The 26,866-nt window shown below is 37.2% G+C and overlaps 1 protein-coding gene across 1 annotated transcript in view; it reads right to left on the bottom strand.

The window, feature by feature from the left end:
- HAAO (3-hydroxyanthranilate 3,4-dioxygenase) overlaps positions 1 to 23,355 on the bottom strand; it is a 34,682-nt gene extending 11,327 nt beyond the window's left edge. Inside the window, exons 1-6 of the mRNA XM_014950567.1 lie at positions 23,056 to 23,355; positions 18,782 to 18,860; positions 9,720 to 9,803; positions 7,964 to 8,070; positions 4,980 to 5,069; positions 4,215 to 4,258 (exon numbers count right to left, since the gene is read on the bottom strand). Of these exons, the coding sequence (XP_014806053.1) occupies positions 4,215 to 4,258; positions 4,980 to 5,069; positions 7,964 to 8,070; positions 9,720 to 9,803; positions 18,782 to 18,860; positions 23,056 to 23,135 (484 nt within the window). The 5' untranslated portion in view covers positions 23,136 to 23,355. The remainder of the gene's footprint in view (positions 1 to 4,214; positions 4,259 to 4,979; positions 5,070 to 7,963; positions 8,071 to 9,719; positions 9,804 to 18,781; positions 18,861 to 23,055) is intronic.
- Positions 23,356 to 26,866: the final 3,511 nt, after the last annotated feature.

Below are 26,866 nucleotides of genomic sequence, written 5' to 3' on the forward strand. Positions count from 1 at the left end.
ATACAAGTTCTCAAAGTAGAAAGAATCAAGATATTCTAGAAGGAGCAATCTATCTAGATATGTTGGGAGTCCTTAAAAGATGAGAGAAAAGAGAATCAAATATTAAATTTTCTAAAGAGCTTCATAGCAAATAAAAAGTGTTTCCAAAATCATCATTCTTATTTAAAAAAAAAAACCTCAGTGATAGTGTCTTTAGAATTATATCAATGTGCCTACAACAAAAGGCACAAATATTTATACAGTTAAGTTCAAAAGAATGGCCCTATATTTGCTTTAGTGTAAATGAAGACAGAATTTCTCCCTGTCCCTGTTTTTTTTTTTTTTTTTTTTTTTGGGTACTTTTAATTGAATTAGTATTACCTACTAGCCAGTTATCTTTATTCTTTAGATTTTTCTTATTTTCAGTTATTAACACTCTTCTCTTTTGATCTGCTTGTTTGTATACACCAGTGAAACAAGACTGAACAGCAAATACTGTCTACAAGGGTTGCACTGGATTAGCTACCTGGGATGACAGTAAAAAAGCTGATTTTTATAGTGCTGAGCTCACACTCAGAAATTGCCTAATAGCAGTACTGAAACCAGAAAACATTTGTTTATAGACCATACCCTGGGCTGTATAGTGTTCCTACTCCAACTAACTGAAGAAAGCACCCAATTTCCTCATGCTCATTCAGATCCTTTGGTTTTGTCTGCTCTGAATCACAAGCATAGAGCTATGCTGTGTTCTAACGATACTAACCTGATTTAAAGAACAGACTACAAATATCCCTAGATAGCCCTAGTGGCAATGAAAGTTTTGCTTACGAAGTCACTACAGGACAGGTATTTGTATTTAATATCTGTATTTCCACTGACAATAAATCTTTTATGGGAATTAACATTTCATTGACAATTAGAAGTAGGTTAATTAATTTGGGTAAACAAAAACCTGACATTCTTCCTATGCCATTAACATTCTTAAAGATAATTTTTAAACAACCCTAACTTAGGAAAAGTCTTTTCTTGCGCTTTTCCCCATCAAATTTCACATAAAAGAAGCCTGGTTTATTTCAGTGAGCATGGTAGGATAAGCTTTTCAACTTCTGGATACATTTGTGAGCAATGTTCAGCCATCATGGTTTATTACAACCGACGTTTGTCTGTCTGAATGGTCTCTTGTCTTCTTGACTATAAAATTGGGATGAAATGGAAACCTTGAGAGAATCTTGCTGCCAGTAGCATCTTGCTGAAAGTAGCAAGAGTTGTTTTAATAACTGTGATTGCTTCTGTCAAAAAAACGTGTAAAGTAAACCAAATCAACTTATTTTGTGTGTTACATGTTTAGAGTATATCCTAAATATATCACCCTTATTGATAAAAGGAGGGGTTAGTTTTCTTGGGCTTTATTTCTACACATGGTAAAAAAAGAAGCTAATGATTCAGTGTAAAACAGTTCCAGGGAAGATGTCTGAAGGAAGGATTGCATACAAATGTTTCTGATTGTATTTCATCTGATGATATCTGAGTCCCTCTTCTGAAAATGTATCTTCTTAATAGCTACTTGATATACTTTTGATATACGCTTTTAATAGCGTCTTAATATACTCTGAGTACCTTGCTTCAGAGGGACTTGCCCTAGTGTTGGCTGTGCCAGAAACCATAAAGAAATCAAGAAAAAATCTGAACGTAAGGCTTTTTTAGGGGGTGGGGGAGGGTGGGGTGGTGGTGGTGTTCTTTTTTAAAGCAAGTGTAGCTTGATTGATTCCATTTATAGCTTTCCTGTATGAGTGAGCTGCAATCAAGGGTTTCTTTCAAGATGTTTTTCTTAAATTTTATTCCATTTCTCTCTAAGAAGGGAAGGCATTAGTTCTGGTTTATGTAGAGATGAACCTGAGAGTGCTTCAGCTGGCACTTTTAAACTAAGGGGATTCTGGATTTTCAGAAGAGAAACTGAAAGACGCTAAAACCCAGCCCTCTGCATAGGTCAGCTCAAGTCTTGTTGAAATGTGTTTTGACTGAAGCATCATGAGAAACTGGTGGTAGCTTGTTATGTTACAAGTGTCATTGCTGGTGTTGAATTCCACTGCTTAAGAAACAAAAAAAAAGAGAGTTGTTGAGGGAATAAATCCAAAGCAGTATTTCTCTATCAATTGTGTATGACTCCAGAAGGAATATATTACCAGCTTACGCATATCTAAGTCAAAGTTTTTTTATTATTATTTTTTTTTAACACACGTCTCACTGACAGTTACAGGAGCTGCTAGCTAAACTAGCTGTTAGCTAAACTAACTAAAAATCTGGGGTATTTTCCTCATGTATAAGACTTTGAGCTTCTTATTATCCATGAGAACTGAAAATTGGAAAACAGGAGCTGTACCCCAGGCTGAAAGGCTGCCATGTAACTTTGTTGACTGTTTTTTGCTTACAGCAAGAGTTAAGCCAAGAGCATTTCAAATGCTTTTGTCTTGACTTAGGGGGTAATCCAAGAGGAGAATCCATTCAGGGGAAAAAGGCTGTCTTGAGCTCTGAGCAAGCTAACTAGGTTTACTTGCTCTATTTTTGTCTTGAAAAAAACTTTTTTCATCTTTAATGGAAGTCTGTCATGCCTTTTGGCCTTTCTACAGCTTTTGAATAAATTACAAGGAAAAAGCTTCTGTACTGGATTTATCAATAACAACTTTTCAGAGTGTTTAAAAAAAGTTTCAAGATGCATCATAGCTTGTGATTGATTGTCAGGTTTGTTCTTTAGCTCTAATCTTCTGCAAAAATATTAACAATATAAATCTTTAATGTTAATTTTTTCTGCACTGATATAATTTCTTTGTTACTGACATAGAAGCTCTTAGCTGAGACCAGTGAGGGATGCTTATTGGAAATCGCTGTATTGAACAAGGATAGTAAGTGTGAGATTATATTTTTTTTATTACAGCAGCATCTAGAGGCTTCATCTGAAATTATATTTCCTCTGCTAGACACTGCACGAACACACAGTGAGAGACAGTACCTGCCCTACCTACCCTCCCACAAAAAGGACCCAAATAAACCACTAACACCCAAGTATGTCACACAGGTGACATGTTCAAATTAAAAAAAAGATCAAATTAAAATAAACACATTTTGATGGTGTATATAAAGAAAAGTAAGATCTTGGAGAAGACAGCATTTTGTTTGTAAGAAACAGAGAGCCTTTTTTTGAGAAGTACATTTCAGAGTCAAAGAGTCAATGTTAAAAGCTGGTTCAGCTGCAAAGTCTTTCAGGCAGGTCTTCTGGCTGGCTTACCATTTCCTGGGGCTTGGGAGGTTGCTATCCCATACAGAACAACTCTCATGTGAACTTTTCATTTTGGTGACAATGATCTAGTTTACTGTTTTTAAGAAAGGTGATGTTCATGCAAAAAAAAATTATTTCCCTTGATTGATTTTAGGATTTGTGTAAGAACTTTGTTCAATTATTGATTGAGAGGGCAGGCAGTGACAGTTTTATGGTGACTGTCAAGCTGAGAAATGGGATAGATGTAGAAATAATGTTTCATTATAACTTTTGTCTCTGATAGAGTAATTCATAAAAAAAATTGTCTTTCTTAAGACATTTGGGAATGAATATGGAGATTAAGGACAACTGGTTAGTGCCAAAATCTTCTTAAAGAGGGGAACTCAAATTTATCTTTATCTTGTGGCAAGAGCTATAGAATTTCATTTATGGGTGTGACTGAAGGATGATATTCAAGTTTGTCCTGTAGTTGTAAGAGTAGCACAGCTGGGTATTATGGCTGTGCATGTGCATTGCACCTGAGCCATAGACTTCCTGGCTGGTACAGGATGTCCCCCGGTCAGTCATCTGCAAAGATGAGACAACAGACTCTTTTGAAACAACAAACCTAGTTGAGCAATGGAATTGACTGAACTGGTGGCCTTCACAACAGCATTTGGCTAACTGGAGCAGGAGCTCTCCAGGTGTGAATGCCAGGCTGTCCTGGAGATCCCACAGGCAGCTCCTGCTGTGCTTATGCTGATTTGTGTGTGCCCGTGTGTTGATTAAGAACCTGGCAATGTCATGGAGACTCTCCAGGTAGTTCCTGTGGTTGGGGTAATGAAAGGAATTACTTGCCAAAGTAACTTTCATTTACATAATTGGAAAGAAAAACAGAAATTTAGTCATTTGATGTGGAGAGAGTCATTACTGTTCAATCAGATACAATAATTGTTGTAATTCTGAAACTAATTTTCATTACCTGGATTTGGTTTTCCAGTTTGATATTGCCTTGAATTGAAAAACCTGGAATAATAAACATTTAAAACAAGTAGAAAGTCATGTTCACGTTCTGTAGGTTAACAAAGACTAGGCAATAATACTGGCCATTAAGCTTTGTGCTGAGAATGGATGTGCCAGATCCTCAGCTGCTATCACATGCATTCAACAGGGCTATATCTATTTTACTGACAGAGGGTTTGTCTGAAAGTCCTCCAAAATTCATGTCACCAAACAATTGCCTTGTTCACCTTTAGCAACCATTTAACAAATTAATTGGTCAATTGATGATATTCACACATTTCCTCAAAAGCACCTCTCTACCAAATTTGTCACAATCCTGAGTATTCTTGAATAATATTGATTAAAAGTACTTAGATTAAAGCAAGAGTGAAAAAAAAAAAGCCTAAGGCAATTTAGTGTTTTACCTAGTTAACTTAGCATCAGTTCAGTGTTAATTTTTTATTCAATTCTTTTTGCACTTAGCAGCAGTGTGTTTACACTTGTTTAAAAATTATGTTCCAGATAGATGTGAAGAACATTTTATTTTATTTTTTTTTTAAATCTGATTTAATGAGTTTGGGGTACACAAGAGATAATTAAAAATTTGTAGAGCAGCAATTAATTTTTAACAAGTCTACGTAAAATGTAGCATAAACCGAAAATTTACTCTGTAAGTCACAGACAGATGAAGATCTATGAGATAATTTTAACCGTTCTTTTAAGAATTACACATAAAAATACTTACTCTTGAATTATTGGTATAAGTTGAGTGCCAAGATCTTCACAGTGAAACCATTTTTCAAAGAGGACATTAGTTGTATCTCCAACGTAGTATCTGACCAAGTAAAAAAAAATTAGTCAATAATTTTATTAACTAACTGTTCAGGCAGTTTCAGTCTTTTCAAGAAAAGAGCTTCATGAAGTGTATAGCAGTGTGTTATTCTCAAGCCTGGTGTACTTTATGCTGAAGAACGGTTATTTAGGGAAACTTTGTGTTTCCCTGATTAGCTTGACTGGTGGGTGGAGTGGCCTATCGAGGGCCTGTGAGTTTTGTTGCTCAACCACAGATAAGTCACCAAATTCCTTTAGCAAACTTTCCAGATTTAATCCCAGAAACTGATTGGTGCCTTGGGAGCAATAGCTCTCACTTTGGACGTAGTTACTGCAGAAATAACTGGCACCAAATACCATTTCCAGTAACTGCTCCCATGCAGCTATAAGACAAATGCTCATATTTAAGAGAGTTGGCTTTCATCTTTCCCATCCATGGATTGATAAAAATACAAAGGCGTTTATGGACTTGTTTGCAAAAAACTGGTTTTCAGCTGCGTACATGTGAGAAGTGTTGTTGAGCTCACCCCTTTGAAGAGGAACTTAGTGCTTAGAATCATAGAATGGTTTGGGTTAGAAGGGATCTTAAAGATCATCTAGTTCCAGATCATCTGCCTCCCTTGCATTATTTTATATCTTAACAAATAAAGAAATAAATTATGCTGAGATCAATAGGTTAAGGTTGCTGTAATCTATGGAATGACAAGTACAGAATTTACGTACAGATTTTAAAAAGGCTGGATGGTATGTAAAGGGAGTGATGCTCCAGTACAGTCACACATTTTGCGACTGATTGTAAATAGGTCCTATGTGTCCCTTGGGTTATAGTCACTGGAATGTGTGTTTGAAGAGGGGAAACAAGGCTGCTATGATTATACTATGCATATACGTGTATTTGTCTATTCATGTCGGTCTTACGTATCTGTACAAATATTGTCTAGAAGAGCTCCCAAGTCCCTCAAGTTTTGGAAAAAACATGCTATTTAAAAGAGAGTAACATTATTAATGCCTCCAATATGGAAAAAGTTGTGCTACAAGCACAAGTTTTGAGCACAGAGAATCTACAGAGAAGAGAGATGTTACAAATGTCTCTGTGTTAAAGGATCCAACCACGCAGCTAACATCAAACTTAGTTGTTTCTGTACTTGTTTGCTATAGAATTAAGATTAGCTAGTGCATTTTTTTATATACTACAAAGTATGTAATCATTACTTAGGTTGAAACACCAGGGCAGGCTACTTATTCTTCACTTGTACAATAATCAGCATGCTGGGGGCTCTGATTTATGACTGAGGCTTGTAGGCATAATAAATAATGGAACAGTAATGTAATATTAGAATTTGAGTCAGCATACTTCAAAGTTTATTATGACTTCCTCTTATACAGTCTTTGCAGCAGGTGGCTGGGAGTGAAAAATGTTTGAGAAGATTAGAGGTTCTGGTTGTAAATCCCCATCTCTCCCCAGAGCACACAGAGAAACAATGCAGGTTCAAAAGTATGACATGATTGTTCACTTCCAAAACTTCAGGTGTCTTTGTTCATCATGTCAGTGTGAAAACAAGGGCATTAAAAACCCTGAAGTGATTTATTTTCAGGCACCTGATTAGATATTTTCAATTAAGAGTGTGCTTTGTTAATTCAATTATTTTTTCCACCCGCAAACCATATGGTAGATTTTAGTTTAATTTCTTCACAAGAGCATGACTATATTGGAGTGCAAATCCCTAGACCTACCTGGGATCCCTAAAAAGGCATTCAGTATCTAACTCACAGATTTTGTGTACAAGATAAGTAAATTTAATTAACTTTTAAGTAAAATAAACTATGTTCCTTTATTACAAACAAACATTGCTATCTGAATCACTGGCCAATTGTTTCTAGCTCAAAATATCTTTTTAATAATGTAAATGCTCATGATCCATAGACCTGCTATAAAAGGAAAAAAAGGGACAAGTGCATAGATGAACAATGATTTAAAAGAACTGGATTTGTCTGTAGTTTAGAATCCAAGCAGATGTTATTTTAAATCGTCCCTTTCTTACTTTCTTAATTCTTTCTTAACCTTTTTTATTTGAATGAGAAAGCACCCCTTTCCAGCTCCATGTATTTGCAATCTTCCTGCTGTGACACCACCCATGTAACAATCTAAAGTGTAGGCAAAAGAAGAAACCCAGCACATTAAAGATATTACCGCAGTTTTGGATCTTTAGAAATTACATGAATGGCTGTAAACTCTTTGGTCAGTCATAGCTGGTTAATATCAAAACAGCTTTTCTAACTTGGTTAAGCTACTGATGTGACTTGTGTTCTTAGACTTATGAATCCTGTATGACCACAGGACAAAGCTTAGTCCTGCTCCCACTAGAATACAAAGTAAACCTCTCATTTCTTTGAAGATGTTGTTCTTGTAAGGCAATAAAAACTAGGCAGAGGTGTGTACAATGTAGAGGGGTTTGTGTTAAGAAGATTGACTTTTGTTTCCAGCTTCCCACACGCTTGCCAAGAAAGCTCTTCTTCATCTTTCTGCTTTCAGTGCTTACAAAGGAATTAATGTTCTGCTTGCCAGAATTGATAAATATTTTTTGATTTGTGTTGTTACAGAGCTCTGAGATTTTTAAAATTTAAGGCAATACTAGTAGACAATACATAAGTAGGTAATCTATAACCACAACATGCATTTAATATATTTCAACAAGTTCCTGGTTTAACTAAATCAAATGCTAAATGAGATCTCTCTTTGTGTGTGTATAGATAAATAGATGTGTGGATAAAATTACTACAAAATTGCTAGGGTGAATCTGATAAATTATCAGGAAAGCAAAATACAGCATTGTATGGACATGAGAAATTAGTTTATATTATGATTCCTAACATATTAGCCAACAGTTTATACTTCACCTGAGCCCATCAATTTCTGTCTTTGATCTTTCCCTCTCAATCACAAGACCCACAGTGTTGGCGTATCTCTGAGGAGAGTGAGGTATCCTAGCAGGCAGGAGGAACATCTGTTCAAAGAAACAGCAAAGCATCACGGTCAGGAAGTCTTTGTTCTTTGTGTTGTCTTTCCCCTCTGCGCCCCAAACTGCAAAATCCTCAGCTCCTTGCCCCATTTCTCCCCTACTCTTTATTGATCCTGTGTTGCTTCTTTGCAGCTGCGCTCACTTTGGTACCAACAGTCCAGCAGATACTGTTTCTTGCTTTCTCAATGAATGGTGACCATTGACTCTGCAATCAGCAGTGCCTTTACGACAGTCAGGTGCTCTCCTACCTGTTTGATCATCATTGCTAGACATAATTGAAATGAAAATCTAACCAGTTACTCATCTGGAATGTATAAATTTACTGCAATTTCTGAGTAGCAGAAATGGAAACAAAAAGTGATTTTTTTTTTTTTGTCAGCTCAAGGAAGTATCTAAACTAATCAACCACATGTATCCATACAACAGAGTGAGCACCTGTGATTGCATGATGAGGAGTGTTATTCTCTCCAGAAATAATTAACAAATATGAGGGGCTACTTATGCAAATGACAAAGGCAACATTTGGTTGGGAGAAGTCTATTACTGGAGTATGAGAATAAACCTTTTTCTAGCAGTTATCTGACTACGTAGGAAGCTGGTAAACTGCAGATTTCTTAGCTAAGTTTGGGCAAGTCATTACAATCCTTCTGTCTGCAAAGCAGAGCTAATGATAGTGCCTCACCAGCACTAGTGTCAGGCTTCCCACTAAGGATATTGTGTGCTCCTTTTCATTAATGCTTCTGGTATGTGCTAAGATCTCAGCTGGATGTACTTCTCCAGGGTGAAGTGTATTACCAGAATCTCATCATCTATAGGTTTGAAACTGTAGCTCTGTTTCTTCACTGAAAATGTTGTAATGCTTCTAATGACATCAAGCAACTGGGTGTAATACGTGTCTTCCATTTTAAAGGCTGGCCCCACTAGATCTCGTAACCCTTTCAAAGACTGAGTCTAGTTCAAGCTTGTGACAATAATAATAATGAGTGGCAGTTGTAGCACATCTAACAACTTGTAGTAACACCAAGTAAAACACCTAGTCACACTCTTATTAAAAGCACTGCAATCTATGCTTTAGCAAATCTACTACTGTAAGGAAAAGCAACTGAATGTGGCTGCATGCATTGTATCCATAAATTGCTCTCTTAAAACTGTTCTCATATTGTGGTGGTTGCGAAGGCTAGCTGGGAGGGCTAAAGAAAGAGGCTGAAAATAGCTGAATCTAGAACTTTCTAAGTTCTAGGCAGTTCACTTAATAGTGAGTTTGGGTGGGTGGCCGGTATGTACCTGACAGTGTGTAAATAAAACACTGATCCTTAATTCACATAGCAGATTCCATGCCATGCAGGGGAACAGGAACTCCTCTCAGTATATTCCTGACTATCTGAATGGGTATCCCAAATACCCAGACAGAGCGTTATCTGTTACTGTAATCATGAAGTGTTGAACACAGTATATCTTATATATATATCTTAGTTTGCTGTTAATTACATGGAATTTGCTCTGCTGCATTCAAGATTTATTTTTTTCCTGATGCCTTCTTTTGCAGTAGGGATAAACTGATTTTAAAATACTTCGTAAAATATTCATTTAACCTACATATGTACAACAATAACAGAAAAGCAACTCTGTATTACCTCCCCTTCTCGGATGACAACGTCTTTTTGTTTCCCATTTTCAATTATCTTCAAACACATATCGCCTTTAACCTGGTAAAAAAGCTGAAGGAATAGGAAAATAACATTAAAGCAACTACTCCAAAACATTCTGTACTTCATATTCTGTTTATAAAGGATACAGGTACAAATACATTCAGTCTGTAATTGCAAATATTTAGGGATTTTTTTCCAACAGTAACAGACTTCCAACCTTTGTTGCTTTTGAAAATGTTATCTAATATGTATTATTTCCATTATCTTACATACATTTGACAATCTAAGAGGTCTGTAACTGCTTATAGAGCTATTCTGTGAACCCAGTGGAATTCCATTGTGCTGTCTTTACCCCTGGAAATTACTCTTTGTAGGGCTGGGATGTTATGGTTCAGACTTCCGTTGATTACACTGTATATAAAGCTTCATTTCAGATGTAGCAGGGTCTTCACTGTTACAAATTAAATGTCACTTGTCCAAATAAGCTCTAAATACACATACACAGGTTTTTGGGGTGTGGTTTTTTTCATTTTTTTAATGGAGATTTTTCGTATGGGAATAATTGCCCATTTGGAAGTTGTTCTGCTTTATTTCTGTGTGTATACCCTCCAAGCTCAGCAACAACTGCTCCTCTTCCTACTGTGTGTGTAAAAAGGATTACATTTGAAGCATGTATAAGGATAGAACCACTGAACCCATAACTCTGTCTTCAATGACCTTTCCACATCTCTGTTTTCAGAGTAGCTTTGTGGGGGCTCTGAGGTGCTCAGACCCAGCCTCATGTTTCATGGCAGAACTGTGCTGGGATCTGTAAGCAGATCTCTCTTTGACCTGGAATAATGGGCACATTTTTCCTCGTTTCATATAATACAGGACAACAATACTTCAAAAAGTCAACTTTAATTTTCTGCCACTCTCTGCCAAGCTTCTGTATGCTTTCCAGGTTCTGTTTGTCTATCTAGAAACTAAACAGATTAATTATCTAATTGCTGGTGCAGCTGAAATTGTAGGAAACCTGATTAAAAGTTAGAACTATAATGAAAATAATTTTATTTATAGTGATTCACTACAATTTTAGCAAATTGGAAAATAAATAAGGGAAATAAAAAACCACCGAAGCATATAAAAAAAGACCTGAACCAACAGTAGAAAAGATTAATCAGCTCTTTGAATCAGAATTATTACCATGATTATTACTAATATTATATCCATTATATTTTGAAATATTAATACATGCTCCTGAGAATTAAAAAAAAAAACCTCTATGAATGTAAGACAGAACAACTATGCTGCCAGGGGAATGATACATTAGAGAGAACTGAAGATGCACTCTGAGGGCTGGGGGCTCTTACAGGAGTGAAAAGTTCACCTTGTGCCTTATCACCATTGATAAATGATAACTCTTGTCTAGATGGCCACAGCGTCAGGCTACTTATCCTCCTCGCACCCCATTTCCCCATGTTCTTTTCCTGTCATTTTCTTTGGTGTTACTGAATGACCGTATAAAATGCTCTAGTAGCCCTCATTACGGAGCACATCGGGCAAGGCTAACTGTGCATTGTACAACATAAAGTGATTTGAGTGGGGAAATGATGTCTCCCTCACTTCAAAAAAGACTCATCTGAGACCATAAGACCTTGATGGATTATCACACAGGCCATCGATAGTATGGCACTGGTAATGCTGAAATTGAAATACTCTTTTTGAAACGTCGAGCTTTGGAGTGTTGTCTTCCCCATAACTTCCAAGGGAGCTATTAGTGAACACATGTACAGTACATGTGGAAGAGGAAAAGGGTAACAGAGACAGAGATTTATTCTGTTTGTGCCCATGAATCATGAAGCTAAGCAACTTTCTGGTCATGAGAGACTGGGGAGGGGAAAGGGGCCATCCAGTTCAATAGCTGAGCATCGCTATTATAAGGAAAGATTCTGAACCCTGAATTAAAAGAATTGTTTTGCAGTGGGAAAGGAGGAATGAGGTGGGCTACACATTGTCAATAAAAGTGCTTTTCTGAGTGAATTTAAATAGTACCTTTCACTATAAATTATGGTCTATTCTTCAAAACTCTTTTTTGAAAAATGTCTGCTTCAGTCATCCATAAATCATCTGATGTAACTATGATTAATACGAGTGGTGGTAATTATTGATTCTACTGCTGTGATTATATTATCCTCTGAACTTTTCTCAAGAAAACTGTCAACTGTTTTCTCAGTGAGTTATAGTCCATGCCCATTTCACAGGACAGTTTGGCAATAAGGTATTGTACTGTCTTTTGGATGGAATGTTATTTTTTTCTAAATGCTGACTGAACTTTGCATTCTGGGCAAATCTAGCCTCTTCCTAAGTATCTCCTGAAAAAATCAAGGCCTGAATAAGGAAGTACTGGGGTGTGTGTGGGGGGTGTGCATACACGCATATGTATATACATATATACACAAATATGTACGCATATATAGATAGAGAGTAAGTCAATAGAGCTCATGCCACCTGAAAATATAAACTTTCCTAGTTGGTCTGTTTTTACTGGGATGATCTGGTATCCATTCTCCACGGTAGTACTGAAAACTGAGGAAATGTATAACATTGTCACTCTATTAGCATCTTATTAATGACAAGGTCCCATGTTACATGTAATATATATATCTATCTTTGCAAAAAAGCCTAGATTTCTACATTGCTGCTGCATAAGGGGTCAAAATCGGACATGAATTTGTCTTTCTGGGTGAAGAATGTGGCTCAAAGAAGAAACAAAGGTTGTTTATTCTTTGTATTCATTGCTAAATGTTCTTATTGTTTTTTTTTATTTTATTATTTTTATCTCTCCTTTTCTTCCTTTCATTTTTACACACTTTTGCCTTTCGTTTAGCTTTCCTGCTTACTACAGAGCACCTTCTTGTTAGAATTACACTAAAAACATCTCTCCTTATTAATTCACACCTTACCTCTAGAAGTTGAGACACCTAGAAGTCATTCTTTATGCTAAGCATAACATTTTTTCATAATATTGCTCAATATGATTAAAACTGCAGTTATACGTACGAAAATGAAACTGAAAGTCCCTTGACAGTTTATTTTTTGACTCATTTAGTTTTCCTTAACTCTCTTTACTGTAGGAGAATTATATTTTCTTTCCTTACTCTGCTTCACTCTTCTTGATCACGCTTCAAACCTGATAATACTGTGTTAAGCCGCAGTGAAAGGCAGCATGACCAGTGCTAAAACATTGTCAAGTCTGTAAAAGGGTATTTCACTCAATTATGCAAACTTGTAAAATAAATTATGCAGGCATTTCTGGAGAAAAGAGGTTGAAGTGCAGAGAGGTGGGAATTCACTGTTCCCTTCAATGGAAGCTCACTGAAGCTGCTGGTAGGAATTCATTTCAACACAGTAGTAGAAAGTGTGGATACTACCTTAAATAGAGCACTATCATCCCCACCATGTTAACATGGTGAGAATTGTATTGCTCCTTCATCCAGGTATGTGTATCCTAGCAGAGTAAAGAAGGAAGCATGTAGTAGGGGAATAACATGGTATTTCTAACTGGTTTGCATAGGCCAATTAAAAAACAAGTCTATTTTATTTTATGTACAGCAATGTATGTAATTTAATTTACATCCACCTTTAATATCAAACTATGCCTAGATGTAGGAGCCCAGAGCTCTGTAAAGGCTTTTGTAGCTGAGAACTTATTCAGGGACCTGTAAAAACACCTGCAATTTGCAGTGTACTTTGAGTACTGCTTCTGAAAGTGGAACTTGGGGTTGCTCAGCCACTTCTGGGATTAGACCGTGATTTGGCATATCCTGGCTTGTATTGCTTGTCAGATTGCTAAATGCTAGATTAATTTGCAGAGCAAATCAAATTCTGATGTGGGAGTAGAGCCTGGGTGTTCTCCAGACTTCAGCGGTGAATGATGTATTTGAGCACAGAAAAACAATTTTCACTCTCTCATCCCAAGGTTTTTCAGCCATCACGAGTCTGAGAGGCAAACATGAGAAAGGTAGAGAAAATTTCCATAGAGAAAACTGTGTTGTGGGTTTTGTTTTTTTTCCTCTACTCATTCACATGTCATCTGTGAAACCTGAATACTAGCCAAGACTCATCCCAATGACTTTATGCAGCAAACTTATTTCTGAAGACACAGTCTGTTTCTGATGCAAAAGGATCATCACTCTTATTACTTTGTAATAGGAGCTTTGTTTCTTATTAAAATATACAGAGTTTTCACCAGATAAATGTGGGGTTGTTTAAATTTAAAGAAGCTAAAGGTTTTCTCTTGCTTTGCTGCATCTCATGTTCTCAGTTTTATTTGGGAGATAAGCACCACAAAACTACCCACTGGAATGTTCACCTTGCTCCTCCTCCTCCTCAGGCATCCACTATCCCCATACAATGCAAAGGGAAGATTGAGCTGCTAGGGAAGGGTTTCTCAAAGACATGCTGTCTAGAGAGCAGCAGACGCTAGAAGAAGGAAGGGGTCAGGCTTCATTTAAGCAGGTAATTCAGTCAGAAACTGGAGCCAAGTCTCACTTGTAGTGTGTGTGTGTGAGGGGGAGAAAAAGAGAAACAAAATGCAAGTTAGAAAACTCAGATGAGCTGTGGCAGATGTGACCGCAAATCTGTATCGTGTTTCAGAGCAAGACATTACTAGATCTCAATTAGACCTTGTAAATACACAAGAAGCAGCTGCAGAGGTTGGTCAAGATGATCAGAGGAGAGGAAATTTCTGTTCTGAGGGTCCTCTTTAGGACTGCAGTGTAAGGGCTCTGATCTGTGGAGCTGCATCAGTACTTGGGTGGCTGTATCCAGAGGAAACAACCTAGATGCTGAGTGCAGGAACTTAGGGTAAAATACACACAGCACAATGAGAAGCAGATCATTTAAACCCAAGCAGAATATTGTGCTGATGCAAATGTGTTGCAGGTGGTAGACGAAAAGGCTGATTTGAATTTCTCTGCATGGAACGGCACTGTTTTATGTAGACTCGACATTAGAATATAAATTGTTAAGAAATTTCAAGTCAGCTAGTTGAGATTTATTGTGTTTAAGTGGTGAAGTGGGTAAAAAGACAGGAGTCTAACTACTTTTGTGATCCTGGATTTAGCTCTTAGCATATCTCACTTTCCCCCAAAGCAGCCCACACGATGCAGAAAATAAAATCCAAAATTGGTTTTACTATAGCTAAGCTTTATTATGATCATGTTTTTTATCTGTCATTAACTCCCCCCAAAACATACAGTTTTTGCTTGCCTTATTTCTTGAAAGTTATATAGTGAATTTATAAAGTAAGACTAGATGTTCCTCCCCCCCTCCCCCTCAGGCTTTGCAGTGCTGAAACTCAGAAATACTACTGTATGACGAAAAATGTAAGAGACAAAGGTAGGTCCAGGACTGTTCCCTGGTACCTGGAATACATCTGCTGCCCTGCAGCCATGAGGGGTTGAGCATCATGGCAGGGCTGCCGCAGAAGCTTTCAGTGGTCTCATCAAGTTGACTACATAAGAATTGTAGCCACTAGTCTATGTAATCCAAAGCTCTTTTGGCAAGTAAGGTACATGGGAGTTAACGATTCCTATGAAAACTCACAAAACTAGCTCTATAGCACAAACACTTAACTTTTAGTGCATATTAAGGAAGTCTTGTATCTCTAGCTATATAGGCGCATTCTCACAGCAGGTTTTTTCCCATGTTTCAACAAAAGATGCATTTCCCAAAGCAATTCAGTTTCACTTTCGAGAATGAGTCTGATTTAGAGGCAGAGAATATCTGGGTAGATGTCTGTTGACCCTGTCTCTGTTCTGATGGAGAAGGGAGGAAGGGGGAACTTAACATTTACAAACAGGAAAACAAATGAACATGAGATAGTGGTAAAGTCAAGCCAAAGAATGTGAATCATTTCTCTCTTGTAAGGTGCAGCTCCTTATAAACCTGTCCAATGGAAAGCAAAGTCTCGGGTATGAGGCAGCGCAGAAGGATGGCAAATAAGCAGTGTTCAGGAATTAAGAAGGAAGTGAAGCAGTGCAGAGAAAACTAAGAAGGAAGAGAATGTCGAGTTACATATTCAGGAAATTCCTGCTTGTTGAGAGAAGAAAAAAAAATTGTGCAAGACTAGTTGTCATTTTAGCCTTAATGACTGTTCAGGAGACAATCCTAAAAGGCTTTGAAGAGCGTCCAAATCAAGGCTCTGTTTTTTCTCATAATTAGCCAGTCAGAACTGATCTTCCTGATACACCTGCACATTAATGGCACCAGCAGAGAACAGCCGGAGGATGCTCCCAAGCCCTTGTCTCTGCATGTGAACCGCTCGCTGCTGGAACTGCAGGCTGACAAGCGCAAGTTGTGCCACAGGACACACTATAAGCTGTGCTTGATAACAGGCATAAAATAATGAGTGAACAGATATAAACAATCCTAAACTTAACTTTCTCTTCTAAACCAACACTTCCTCGCTATCAGAATAATATTAATAGAAGAGCATCAGCTAAACTTGGGTAAAGGACTTGTGGGTTTTCGCACTCATGATTTGGTCTGTTAACAGTACGCCTGTATAGTTTTCAAATTGTCATTCAGAACCATAAATGACCTTTTGCCTGCAAAAATAATGAGCTGAACATGGCTTTGAATGTTTGTATTTTCAACCCCAAGTCTAATTTAGGAATGTGCCCTTTTACTAGGATACTCTCTGTCTCACAATTCTTCTCTAATGAAAAATGTGGATCTAAATCAGATCACAGGAAGGTGCAAATGTGTATGATAAAAAGCAATGGTAAAAAGCAACGTATGAGTATGTTGTACCTCTAAAAAACTGGACAAAAATGGCCAATATGTTAATAATGCTTCTGTTGTGTGTATTACCAATTTTACTATCTGATAGGAATTTTATGTTTCCACTTTTGGCTGCTGAGTAATTATGGGAAATGTGCTAGGCAAAGGATGATGTATTGATACCTAAAAAATCTCGTATCCAGTTGGATTAGAAATAATTTACTATACTGTTGCATACTTATATAAATTATGCCTTTATAAATATGGCTAACTTTTTTTGCTGTTGGAAAGTCATACAATGTGTTTAGGATTATTAAAGGTAGGCCAAACTCTCTTCAAATACAGGAACCTCTTGCAAAATAAAAGAAAAAAGAGGTAATTATATTAATCTTTCATTTTTGGGGAAGGGCAGGAGGAGATAAATTTTTAAAAAATGAAACTGCACAGGAATGGGTCGGGGACGAAGGATAATCCAGTATGAACTGGGAGATGCAAGGAGAGACAAGATCATAAAGAAAAGAAAAAAAAATACAATATATTTAATATTGTAGTGCAAATTACAGTACCAGTTAAACTTCAGCTCCTTTTTGTGTGTTTCTCTCTTAGTGTGTAGCTCTAATGTATTCTTCAGAGCAAGAAAATAAATTAATTGTGTAAGACCAAAAAGGTTAAGTTACAGAAAAAAAGATTTGGAATCATTAACTTCCGTATGTACCTTCATGTACCTCCATTTGATGCTTTGGCAGACCTTGATGTCATTGACCTCAATAACAAAATTCATTACTCATTTTTAATCTAACATATAATACTGAACAATATACCGTAACAGCAGCGTAAAGGTTAGATATTCTTCTCAGTGCTTTCTGAGCAGTCACACTACAGACATGCTCGCTCCTCTCCCAGGAACTTAATCACGTTGACAAAACCACATTTTGTTTTCCCCAGCAAAGTACCTCTGGACTTTCCTTGTAAATATATGATGGATGCTAAATTCTTCTGGTGAGCAACAGTCTCTGCACACGCACTGCCATGAGACCCGGCTTGCCTCCTTCCCAGCCCAAGCCACCTGCCAGCACAGTCCAGAGCGTCGCCAGAGCTGATGAGAAGGGACATAATGAATGGAGTGTGTGGGTGACCTGGAGGAACCTGTGCCCACAGCTGCAGGTGGGCTGTGAGACCGTGGTGGCAATGCAAAGCCGGCAGAAGTCTGACAGCGATAAGGTAGCATCTGCTCTTTCAGAGCTGTATGGTTATAATGACTACAAACACCTGCATGGCACAATTATAGCAGAAAATTAATGAAGGCTGTTGTGAAATGGCTGAGTTAGTTTTGTGAGAAATGATTCAGTGGTAAGTAAACACTTTTTTTTTTTCTTTTTCAAAGGATTTATTGAACTTTACTCACTTCTGCATTGAACTACGTAGATCCTTAAGCTCAGGTTTCCAAAAGTACTTAAAATTAGTGGCCAAATTTTGTTGGAATTACATGAAATTAAACTGCTCTGCTGGGAAGCAAGGCAAATTCTCTCCCATCATTAAATCCTTACTGCTTGGCCTCTAGTGTCCCCTTTCCCTTAGGGTTCCTTCAGAGCCAGTTGACTCAGATGAGTCCTCAGGCCAAGCAAACAATTCCATGAAAAAGGCAATAAACAAAGTAAGTGCAAATTGTTACATTATCCTAGGTTCTGCATCTGGCACAATGGCTGCTCAGAGCTCAAAGCAGCGGGATGGCTTTCTTTTGATGCAGAAGATGTTCAGTGAAAGGGACTGATCTGAAAAATATTTAGAGACTCTATTCTTTAACCTTCCAAATGTGGATGAAAGGTGAAAACACTAATATTTTTCATAAAGTCCAGAAAAATACAATTTCAAGCCAATCAGTCAAAATATTTAATTTTGATTTCTGAATTTCAAAGTTACTTTTGAAATATACATCACTCTTCTGCAACAAAGTATCACTTTATAATGATCATTACCTTTCCAAAGTTTTGTTCCAAAATGTTTAAATGAGACATTTTAATGTGTCAGAACACTTTCTCCAGTTTCCTGTTGGAAATTAATTATAGCAAAATAGATCTGATCTCCTGTGTCTTCAAAGGAAATGCACAGATGGTCTATGGTTCTAGTGAATGATTCTGTTTAAGTCTTTGAATAGGTCTAATAAATACAATATCACTGAGCCTTGCATTGCTAATGTGTAGCTGTAGCTGCAAAAGCAGCTGTATTTTAATCATTATAGATCAATTAAAACAGCAAAATATAAACAGCCTATAGGTTACCTCTTCTCCTTCTTCAATATGATAATCCTTCCTTTCATTTGGCCCTCCAACAAACATCACATTTAATTGATAGCGATGCCTAGAAAAGAAAGTGACATTTTAAATCTATCTCCATTCATGATGCTCTTTATTTCATGTAATTTTTTGGTTTATTTAATTCTTTGAGGTCAGTGACTCTACGAAACAATGCTGAGTGACAAGTAACATCCAGAATGAGAACTCAAAAGACTTTGGGTGCACGTCTCCGCTCTGCCGCTGTCCTGCCAGGTGACCTGAGGCTGGCTACCTCCCTCCTGTGTTTCAGTGCCTCCAGGTATGAAAAAGGGACATTGACAGTTACCAACTGTGGAAAGAGCTTTGAACTGTAAAGATAAAGGATGCTAAGTGACAGGAACGACAGGAAAATGTCTTTACAGAATCCTGATCTAATCATCTCAGGTTGAAAAGGTAATTAAGGTGAAAACATACTTTTTTTTTTTTTCTTTTTTTTTCCCCCGTTGGTACAATTACCAGAGATACTGATGGTAGGAATTATCAGCTAATTTCTCTTCTATTTATACTGGTTTCGTTAAGGTGGAAAAACGTTACAGCGGTTTCATTGCAGTGATGGCTAATTCAGAAAAGGAGATTCAGACCCTTTTAAGAGCCCAAATAAGCACTTGTCTCAGCTGCCACAAAGAATACCCATCACCCCAATTATCTATCAGTCCACTTAAACTAATAAAGAGGTAAGGTAGCATGTTTTCATTTGCTGAATAAAACAACTGTAAATTAGGCCTGTTAGCTGTGATTCAAAATTTGATCTTAAGCTCTTTTTAACATGTAAACTGAGGTGTCTTGATTTCTACTTTTCAGTGAGAAGATTCTGGGCAATAACAGGAGATCCCAGTAACTTAGAGCCACGCTCCCTTGCAACACGGGGAAGAACAATGCCTCTGTGTCAGCACCTCATAAGCCTTAATTGAGAGCAGATCAGTTCTGAATAGCTGAACGTACATATTTGAACTGCTACCATTATCATGTTCACTTTGAAGAATATTTAAATAATAATGAACACCACAGTAGGGAGTAGTAAAACAGAAAGAATAAGTAAAAGTGACAAATTAGTTGGCCAAATAAAAGTCTAAAGAGTTACTTTAGATTATAATTCTTAAATTGATTATGTTCGCCATAAGAAGCTGTATACATTATAGCACTTGGCTTCATGCCCATACCCTAAAATAAGGAACTGAAATCAGAACTGTTTGTACCATACAGATTTAATATTTGTTTTCAAGAACACACTGTAATACTCCTGCATTAATGAACACTTGTACTAAAGAAGGGCAGGAAGACCAAAACAGCAATAACATCGCTAATAATTAATGAAATACATTCAAATCAGCCCTGGAAAATAAAATAAGAGAAAGGCAATCTATGGGTATTTTGTAGCCTACTATTAAGATGAGTTGGCTTGTTTGTTGTTTTTTTTTTTTTTTTTATAGAAACCCATACAGTTTCATTCTTAGTTCAGTAACTTAAAATGAAAATATTGCTCTAAAAATCACTCTTGTTTAACTTTTTCTTTGGCAAATTTACCATTAATTCTGTTACACTATGGACTGAGATGGGTTTTATGTAATAAACAGGCAACTATGGGTTAATCATTCCTATCATTAACAGTTATATAATGACACCATCAAAAAATTCCAGCTATAAAATACAAGCAAGTACTCCAATAGGTTTGTTTGTCTATATTGCTAAATAAAATTGTCTGGTTAATATAGTTGCATTAAGTTAAAAGGAAAAATCATAAGGAAGGAAAGCAGCTTCGGTTAAAACTGCCAAAATGCACTTAGAGTATCATAATGGTTTCAGGGGTGTGAAAATTACTTGATTGCACTATTTTTAGAATGAGTTGCTAATCAGTTGCCTAATATGTTTTATATACACTTTTATTTCTCTTCTTAACCACATAAAGAAAATGGCACCAGCAGGCAGCCTTTCAAAAATGTCTCAAGACCATGAAGAACCAGATAGTCCATGACCACAGTTAGGTCTCCTTATGGTAAGTATCATATTCTGAACTCAAAGAAGAGCTTTCGAAGTGCCATAGCTACCCTGCAAAAATCAGCTGTGCCAAGGGTTCTGATTTTGCACTAATTGCTCATTGTTGAGGTTAAAAAGCACTTAAACTTGCAAGACAGTGACATTAAAATACATCTAATTAAATTGCAGCTCTTACACTGTAGCCTTTTCTTGACTTAAAACTTTAAACAAGTGATGATTCAGGAACTGAGGTTTTGTTTTGAAATCCCAAATTGGCATTTAAAACTTTTGATCCTCTTAAGTGTATGGAACAAAACTGAATAAATGCTTGAAAGCCATAATAAATTTGGACACCAAATGTCCTACTGATTTGCTGTAAGACCTAGATTTTAACCATTAATTCTCTCTTGAAACACAGGATCATAAGTTACTTAAATGTTTTGAGGTGGTTGCCTTCCAGTGATGTAGATGGCAGTGAAAAAATTGCCTTATACATCTCTACTCAGCACATAAAGGATCAAAGCCTTTAGACAAATGTTGGAAATTTATTAGTCACTTCTTGGAAAATCACCTAAAACCTTTTTGGAAAATCATGAAAACCTTTAGATAGCACAAGGAGCAGGTGGTGAGAGATTCAGAATCCATATAATAGATGGCTTTCCTCTCCTCCACAAGATGAGGCTGTGTTGGAAAACTGATTTCCTTTTTTTAATCTATGCAATTTTTATCACAAAAAATGTTCCTTGTTTCACTGTTGCTTCTTGCAATGTTTATGGGGAAGACTTGTCAACACTGAGTATTTAGGGATCTATGCAACTGTCTGGCCACTGATAGATGTCGTGTTCCAGAGTTACTTCAGGATTACAAAGAACTGCTGGTAGGAAGTGCAGAAGAGTGCACTAGTGACAGAAAGGTTCATCTTACTGATGCAGAAAGAAAATTATGAATATTCCACATACTGTAAAATACTAAAATTTTACTACTATCATTGGTAAGCTTTAGAAATGCCTATGCTTCACAAAATGCTTCATAAATCAATTTTGAAAATGAAAGAAATGACAACACTCATAAGGAAAAGACACTTTCCTCATTCTTTCCCTCTGTGAAAACTATTGTAGTTATTCAAGTTTCATAATTTCTCCATTAAACGCACAACTGTAGTTTCAACACAGTCATCTCAGTAAGGATGTGGCCTTTACCTTGTTTTTCTCTTGCAATCATTACTTTGAAAAGTAACCCTTGAACCTGCGAATGGAAATTAATATCACTGCTCCAGTGCTGCCCCTTCAGCGGTTGATTAGAGGTAGCACTTCAGAGTTGGGAAAGAGGCACATTCTTTAGTGCATTTTTAATGATTAAAGTTGCAAAATAAGATTTAAAAAAAAAAAGAGTAAGAAAAATGCTTTTCATTTTCTTTATAAAACCTGGGTTTATACCAGTCTTTACAGAGAATCCTTTCTTAAGAAAGCCCTCTGTTATAGAGTTTTGGACAAAATATATTGTCCTTGACTTCACTGACAAAAGAAATCCTTATTAATGTTGTGACTAGAAGATGCCACACATCTACATTGACATTTTCTCATGATTACTGACACTGAGAATATGCATGCTATACAACTGTATACTTTTTCTATACACACAACTGCTCATACTGTTTTCTTATATTAGCTGTCTCATTCAGAGCACGGTTTGCAGCTCTAAGGTGCCTCCTCAGCCTCCCGATGAACAGAGGTTCCTACCCTGTCTTGACAGCTCTGGAAATGCCCTGGAAACTTGCTCCTCCAGCGCCTCTGCCCTTCCCTTTCTCCTCATCTTTCAGTGACACGTCCCACTGTTTTTGATCGCTCCTGCAGCTTTGGCTCCTCTGCAATGTTGGAATGACTCTCAGCAGCTCTAGTAGCTGTTTTAGGCGGTAATTTGGTAGCGTTAATCTGTTAGCTAAATCTTATCATTTGTGGGTATGATGTCATCTCCTCTGATTTCTATGAGTTCATAGTCGCAGGGCCTGACACAAATTCCCTCAACTCAGTTTAACTGATGATCTTTACAGCTTCTGCAGGGTTAATACAAAATGGATGTCAGTCACTTTCTGTTCTTCAAAACAGCACTCTGACTGCAGGCTGAGAGGAACTCCATCCAGTTCCTTACTAATCTTTACCACATACGCATTTTAGCATTTTCCGCTTATAACTAAATATTTCTGTATCTGAGAACTGAGTTAGAAAAAATAATCTTCATTTACTTACATAAGCTTATTGCACACAGGTGGCAAAAAAGCAGCTTTGTTTTCTTCTATCCATTTTCTTACATTTACAAGGAGCTCCATGATCCACCAGGTATGAAACTTTTGACAGAGATACTAAAGTTTGCGGAGGGCTCTCTCCGTGGGCAAACTGCATGGAACTATCCCCAGAGCTCAGGGGATTGGTTGGTAGAAGAGGTGTCTTCGGCTTGAGCGTCCATGGGGTCAGGTCCATCAGCCAAAGGTTACTTCATAAAGAGTACTAATGCTCTAGCAGCTTAGCTAATAATTGACTAGTGCTTTTAAAATATATATTTTCATTGGAGATCCATTCTGCCCACAGGAAGTTTCTTAATTCTCTTTTATGCATCAGCTGGAGTGTTTCTGTTCCTTCTCTACAGAAATTGCCTTGTTACATAGGGAAACTGAGAGTTAGAAAAATGGGCAAGACTTGGGCATGCACAGCCTTCGAGTCTAATACAGAAACAGGTTTCAAAGCTAAATGCAAATTGAGAGGATTGCTCAAATTTTTAGTAACATATAATATATATTAAAAAGAGGGGTTTTATACACGCATAACTATATATAGGTTTTTCAGGCTTGAGAATAAAGCCCCATTTCCTTTCTACATCTCCCCTCAACCTTGTTAAGATCAATGTTTGGGGAAGTGGTGTTTAAAAATATTGGGATCTTCTTCTGTCAGATAACAAAAGCAAAGATATCTTTTGCATTTGTAAAACCAGAAGCAGTTGTCCACAAATGCTCATTTTAATTTGATGTACTCTTTGTCAGTGTTACAGCAGGGCTTGTTAGAGAGCAGAACGTGCTTCTGTGATGCCCTTTGGGAAAGCACAGCATATTGCCATCAAATTATCAGCCAAACAGGAAACTGAGAACAACCAGACATTCCAGATCTGTATTAGTCTTTATTCCCTCAGTGGTTTCTGCTCAACATTTACATCGTTCACACATACGATTGCTCACACTGTTCCTTGCCACCCTCATTTTTTAATAAGAAAATGTATAAACATGTATTTTCAGACTTGAAATACATTAAATGGGTGGTAAACAAAAAAAACCTAAGACATTAAATTTTTTTGGCATTTTTCAGCTCCCCTTGACATAGTTTAGTCTTCTGATTATATCTACGCTGTGCTTAGTGGGTGAATGTCCATGAGTGTAAGGTTATAACATGATTTGTTAAAGTGAGTGGTACATCCTCATGGTTTGCACATGAGCAGTGCAGCTGCTGGACTGAAGAGTCAGTTTGCTGGGACAGTACAGAATTGGGTGTTCTTTAGCTTATACCATTATAATTTTGCAATGGAAAAATGCAATGGAATGGGAGTTTGAACTCATACCATGCTCTTCCAGTATGTGTAAGGGTGAGTCTGTTTTATCTTCATCTCTATTACTTCTTTGCAGTGTAGTTTAAACAAATTACATAACTGATCAAAAGAAATCCATTTATTTTGGGATAAAAGGATCCACGTGTAGATTACAGCTCCACTACATTAGTACAATCACAATGGGACTGGCAAAAATTTCCTCTGAAGTAAGCCCAAATAAATTATTATTTCACTCAAATCATGGTGTGTGTGTGTGTTTATAATTATTTAGCGTGCAAAATTTCTACCACCAGGATGGCTGTGGTGAGACACCAGTGTATAGCAAAGTCAGTAGGCTTTTTTGGATCTACAGACAGGAACATTTAAGTGCTTTTTCTACTGTAGAGTGGCTAGCACGCTATTTAGCTGCAAAGGAAAGAGAACTTCTACTTAAAAGAAACTTTTACTTAGGGGATTGTGACCCAGCCTGGTGGCACCAGGAGAACTGAAGACAACTCTAACAACCATGGTTTTGTAAAGCTCTGTCTCATCGTCACTAAAATGTATTGCAGAGCAGGACTCCATTTATCAAGCATGAAATCCAAGAGATTTTACAAAGCCACAGCAGGAAAAAACACAGATTCTGGAATTGATAGAGCCAAGCCTTGTTCACCACAACAGTAACGTGCCAGTTTTAAATGCAAGGATATTGTTTGCAACCCCTACTCTAATCCCTAGTCTCCACTTTTTCCACTAGGCAGAATACAAGGTACTATTACCTGCAGAGAAAACCATCTCAGTTGCAGGCTGATAAATCCATTTTGTGGCTAAAGTGAAGTATGAAAACCCGACAGCTAGGCCTACTCAGGGAGGAAACGAAGTTCATTTATAAAATTCACCATTACTGAAGCTGAGGTTATTATCACAGGGTAGCATTTTCTGCAACCTCCTGAAATCAATAGGTTTTGAAAAATAGAGTTAATGGCCTCTCCATGTATATAACAGGGATCAGGGAATATTGGAATATTGCTTCTCTTTATTTTTTTTTTTTTTTTTAGGAGGACTAAGAAATGGTCTGTGTGGCCTGGTTCTAGGCCATGAAACCCCATTTCTATGAAATGCATTGGAGAGGCAAAGAAAAGAGCTGGCGTTGCAATTTCTGTGAGACTCAGGTAAATATGTGCCTTGTGACCTGACTGGGGCCTGGCTATTTCTTGCTAGTGTACTCCGCAATGACTCTCCACATCCATCAAAGCCCGTTCCAGCAGCTGGGCTTTCTGCTTTCGCTTTCAGTTCTAGGCAAAGGTAAGGACTCCATTTGTCAGCGTTTGCTTCGATAGAGGTGCAAGACTACTGAAGCACAAAACAGCTAATAAAAATAATCCATCTTTTGCATTCAGGGTGCAGGAAAAAAGTGGTGGTGGAAAAAACTCGGTTCAGGACAGCACTTACTCTATTTTTATCCTTTCCTCAACCACCAGACCTATTAGAGGCTTAAATTTACTAGCTGGTATTCAGCGAGTAGCGTATGTTAACAAAAAGCACATAAGCTAAATGTTGTGTTTGTAATCAGAAGAGGTATTCAAGTTCATTGGCCAGGATTTTTATCTCTATTAAAGTGATACTTGGTAATTTTTCTGTAACTCCCTACATTAATTTTTTTTTTTCACCTAAAGAACTAGTGATAAAGACCACGAATGGTGTAGAGCCGCTGCGAAGGGGCGAGGGAAACTGCCTATAAAGCCAGGTAGCATGGGTGCTGCCTGCTCCGCTCTGACCATTCTACTCTTGAAAGCAAAGAGCATTGTGAAAATTGGCTCTTAAGACTTGGTTTTTTTCATACTTAGTGCTAAGAAGCATTGCAAAAAATCTTCACCAGGAGAGGTTCGAATTCACCAGCAATTTGAGGACAAAATCCTTTTAGTTTCATTTCAACTTTGCCTGTCTGTCCAGGTGCAATACAGAGACTGATTTATCTAGTTTGGTGTTAAAATAATGGAGCGACACTGAAGTGATAATCTGTAGATTCTGCAAGCAGCAGGAAGCAAGTAACTTTCTGCAGCATTAGGACAGCTTTAACTTCTGCGCTTTATCTTTTCCTATTTTTTTTTCTTAATATTGTGAAGAAATGGAAAAACGAAGACGTAGATATGACCATATAATCTATTTCACCTGGTTGAACGCGCTTCCTATTTTTGGTCAATTCTGTGCTTTTTCCGTTTCTTGAGAACAAATACAAATGAAGTAGTTTTTTAAAAAAAATTAAAAATTATTTATATTTAAAGACCTTAGTTGCTTAAAACAAAAATTCAGATCAGTATAAAACTACTACTTGAACTCAAGTACAGTTATGCTCCCACAAACTAATTCATGTCGCCAGGGCCTCAGTCTCTGTGGAGACAAACATAAGCAGCAGGTTAATCACATAGAACAATAGAAGAGCTGAAGATCCCACAAAAACTATCAGAATCTTAACTGTTATCACTG

Source organism: Calidris pugnax, unplaced genomic scaffold, assembly GCF_001431845.1.
Source record: "Calidris pugnax isolate Ruff unplaced genomic scaffold, ASM143184v1 scaffold24, whole genome shotgun sequence".
Classification (NCBI taxonomy): Eukaryota; Metazoa; Chordata; class Aves; order Charadriiformes; family Scolopacidae; genus Calidris; species Calidris pugnax.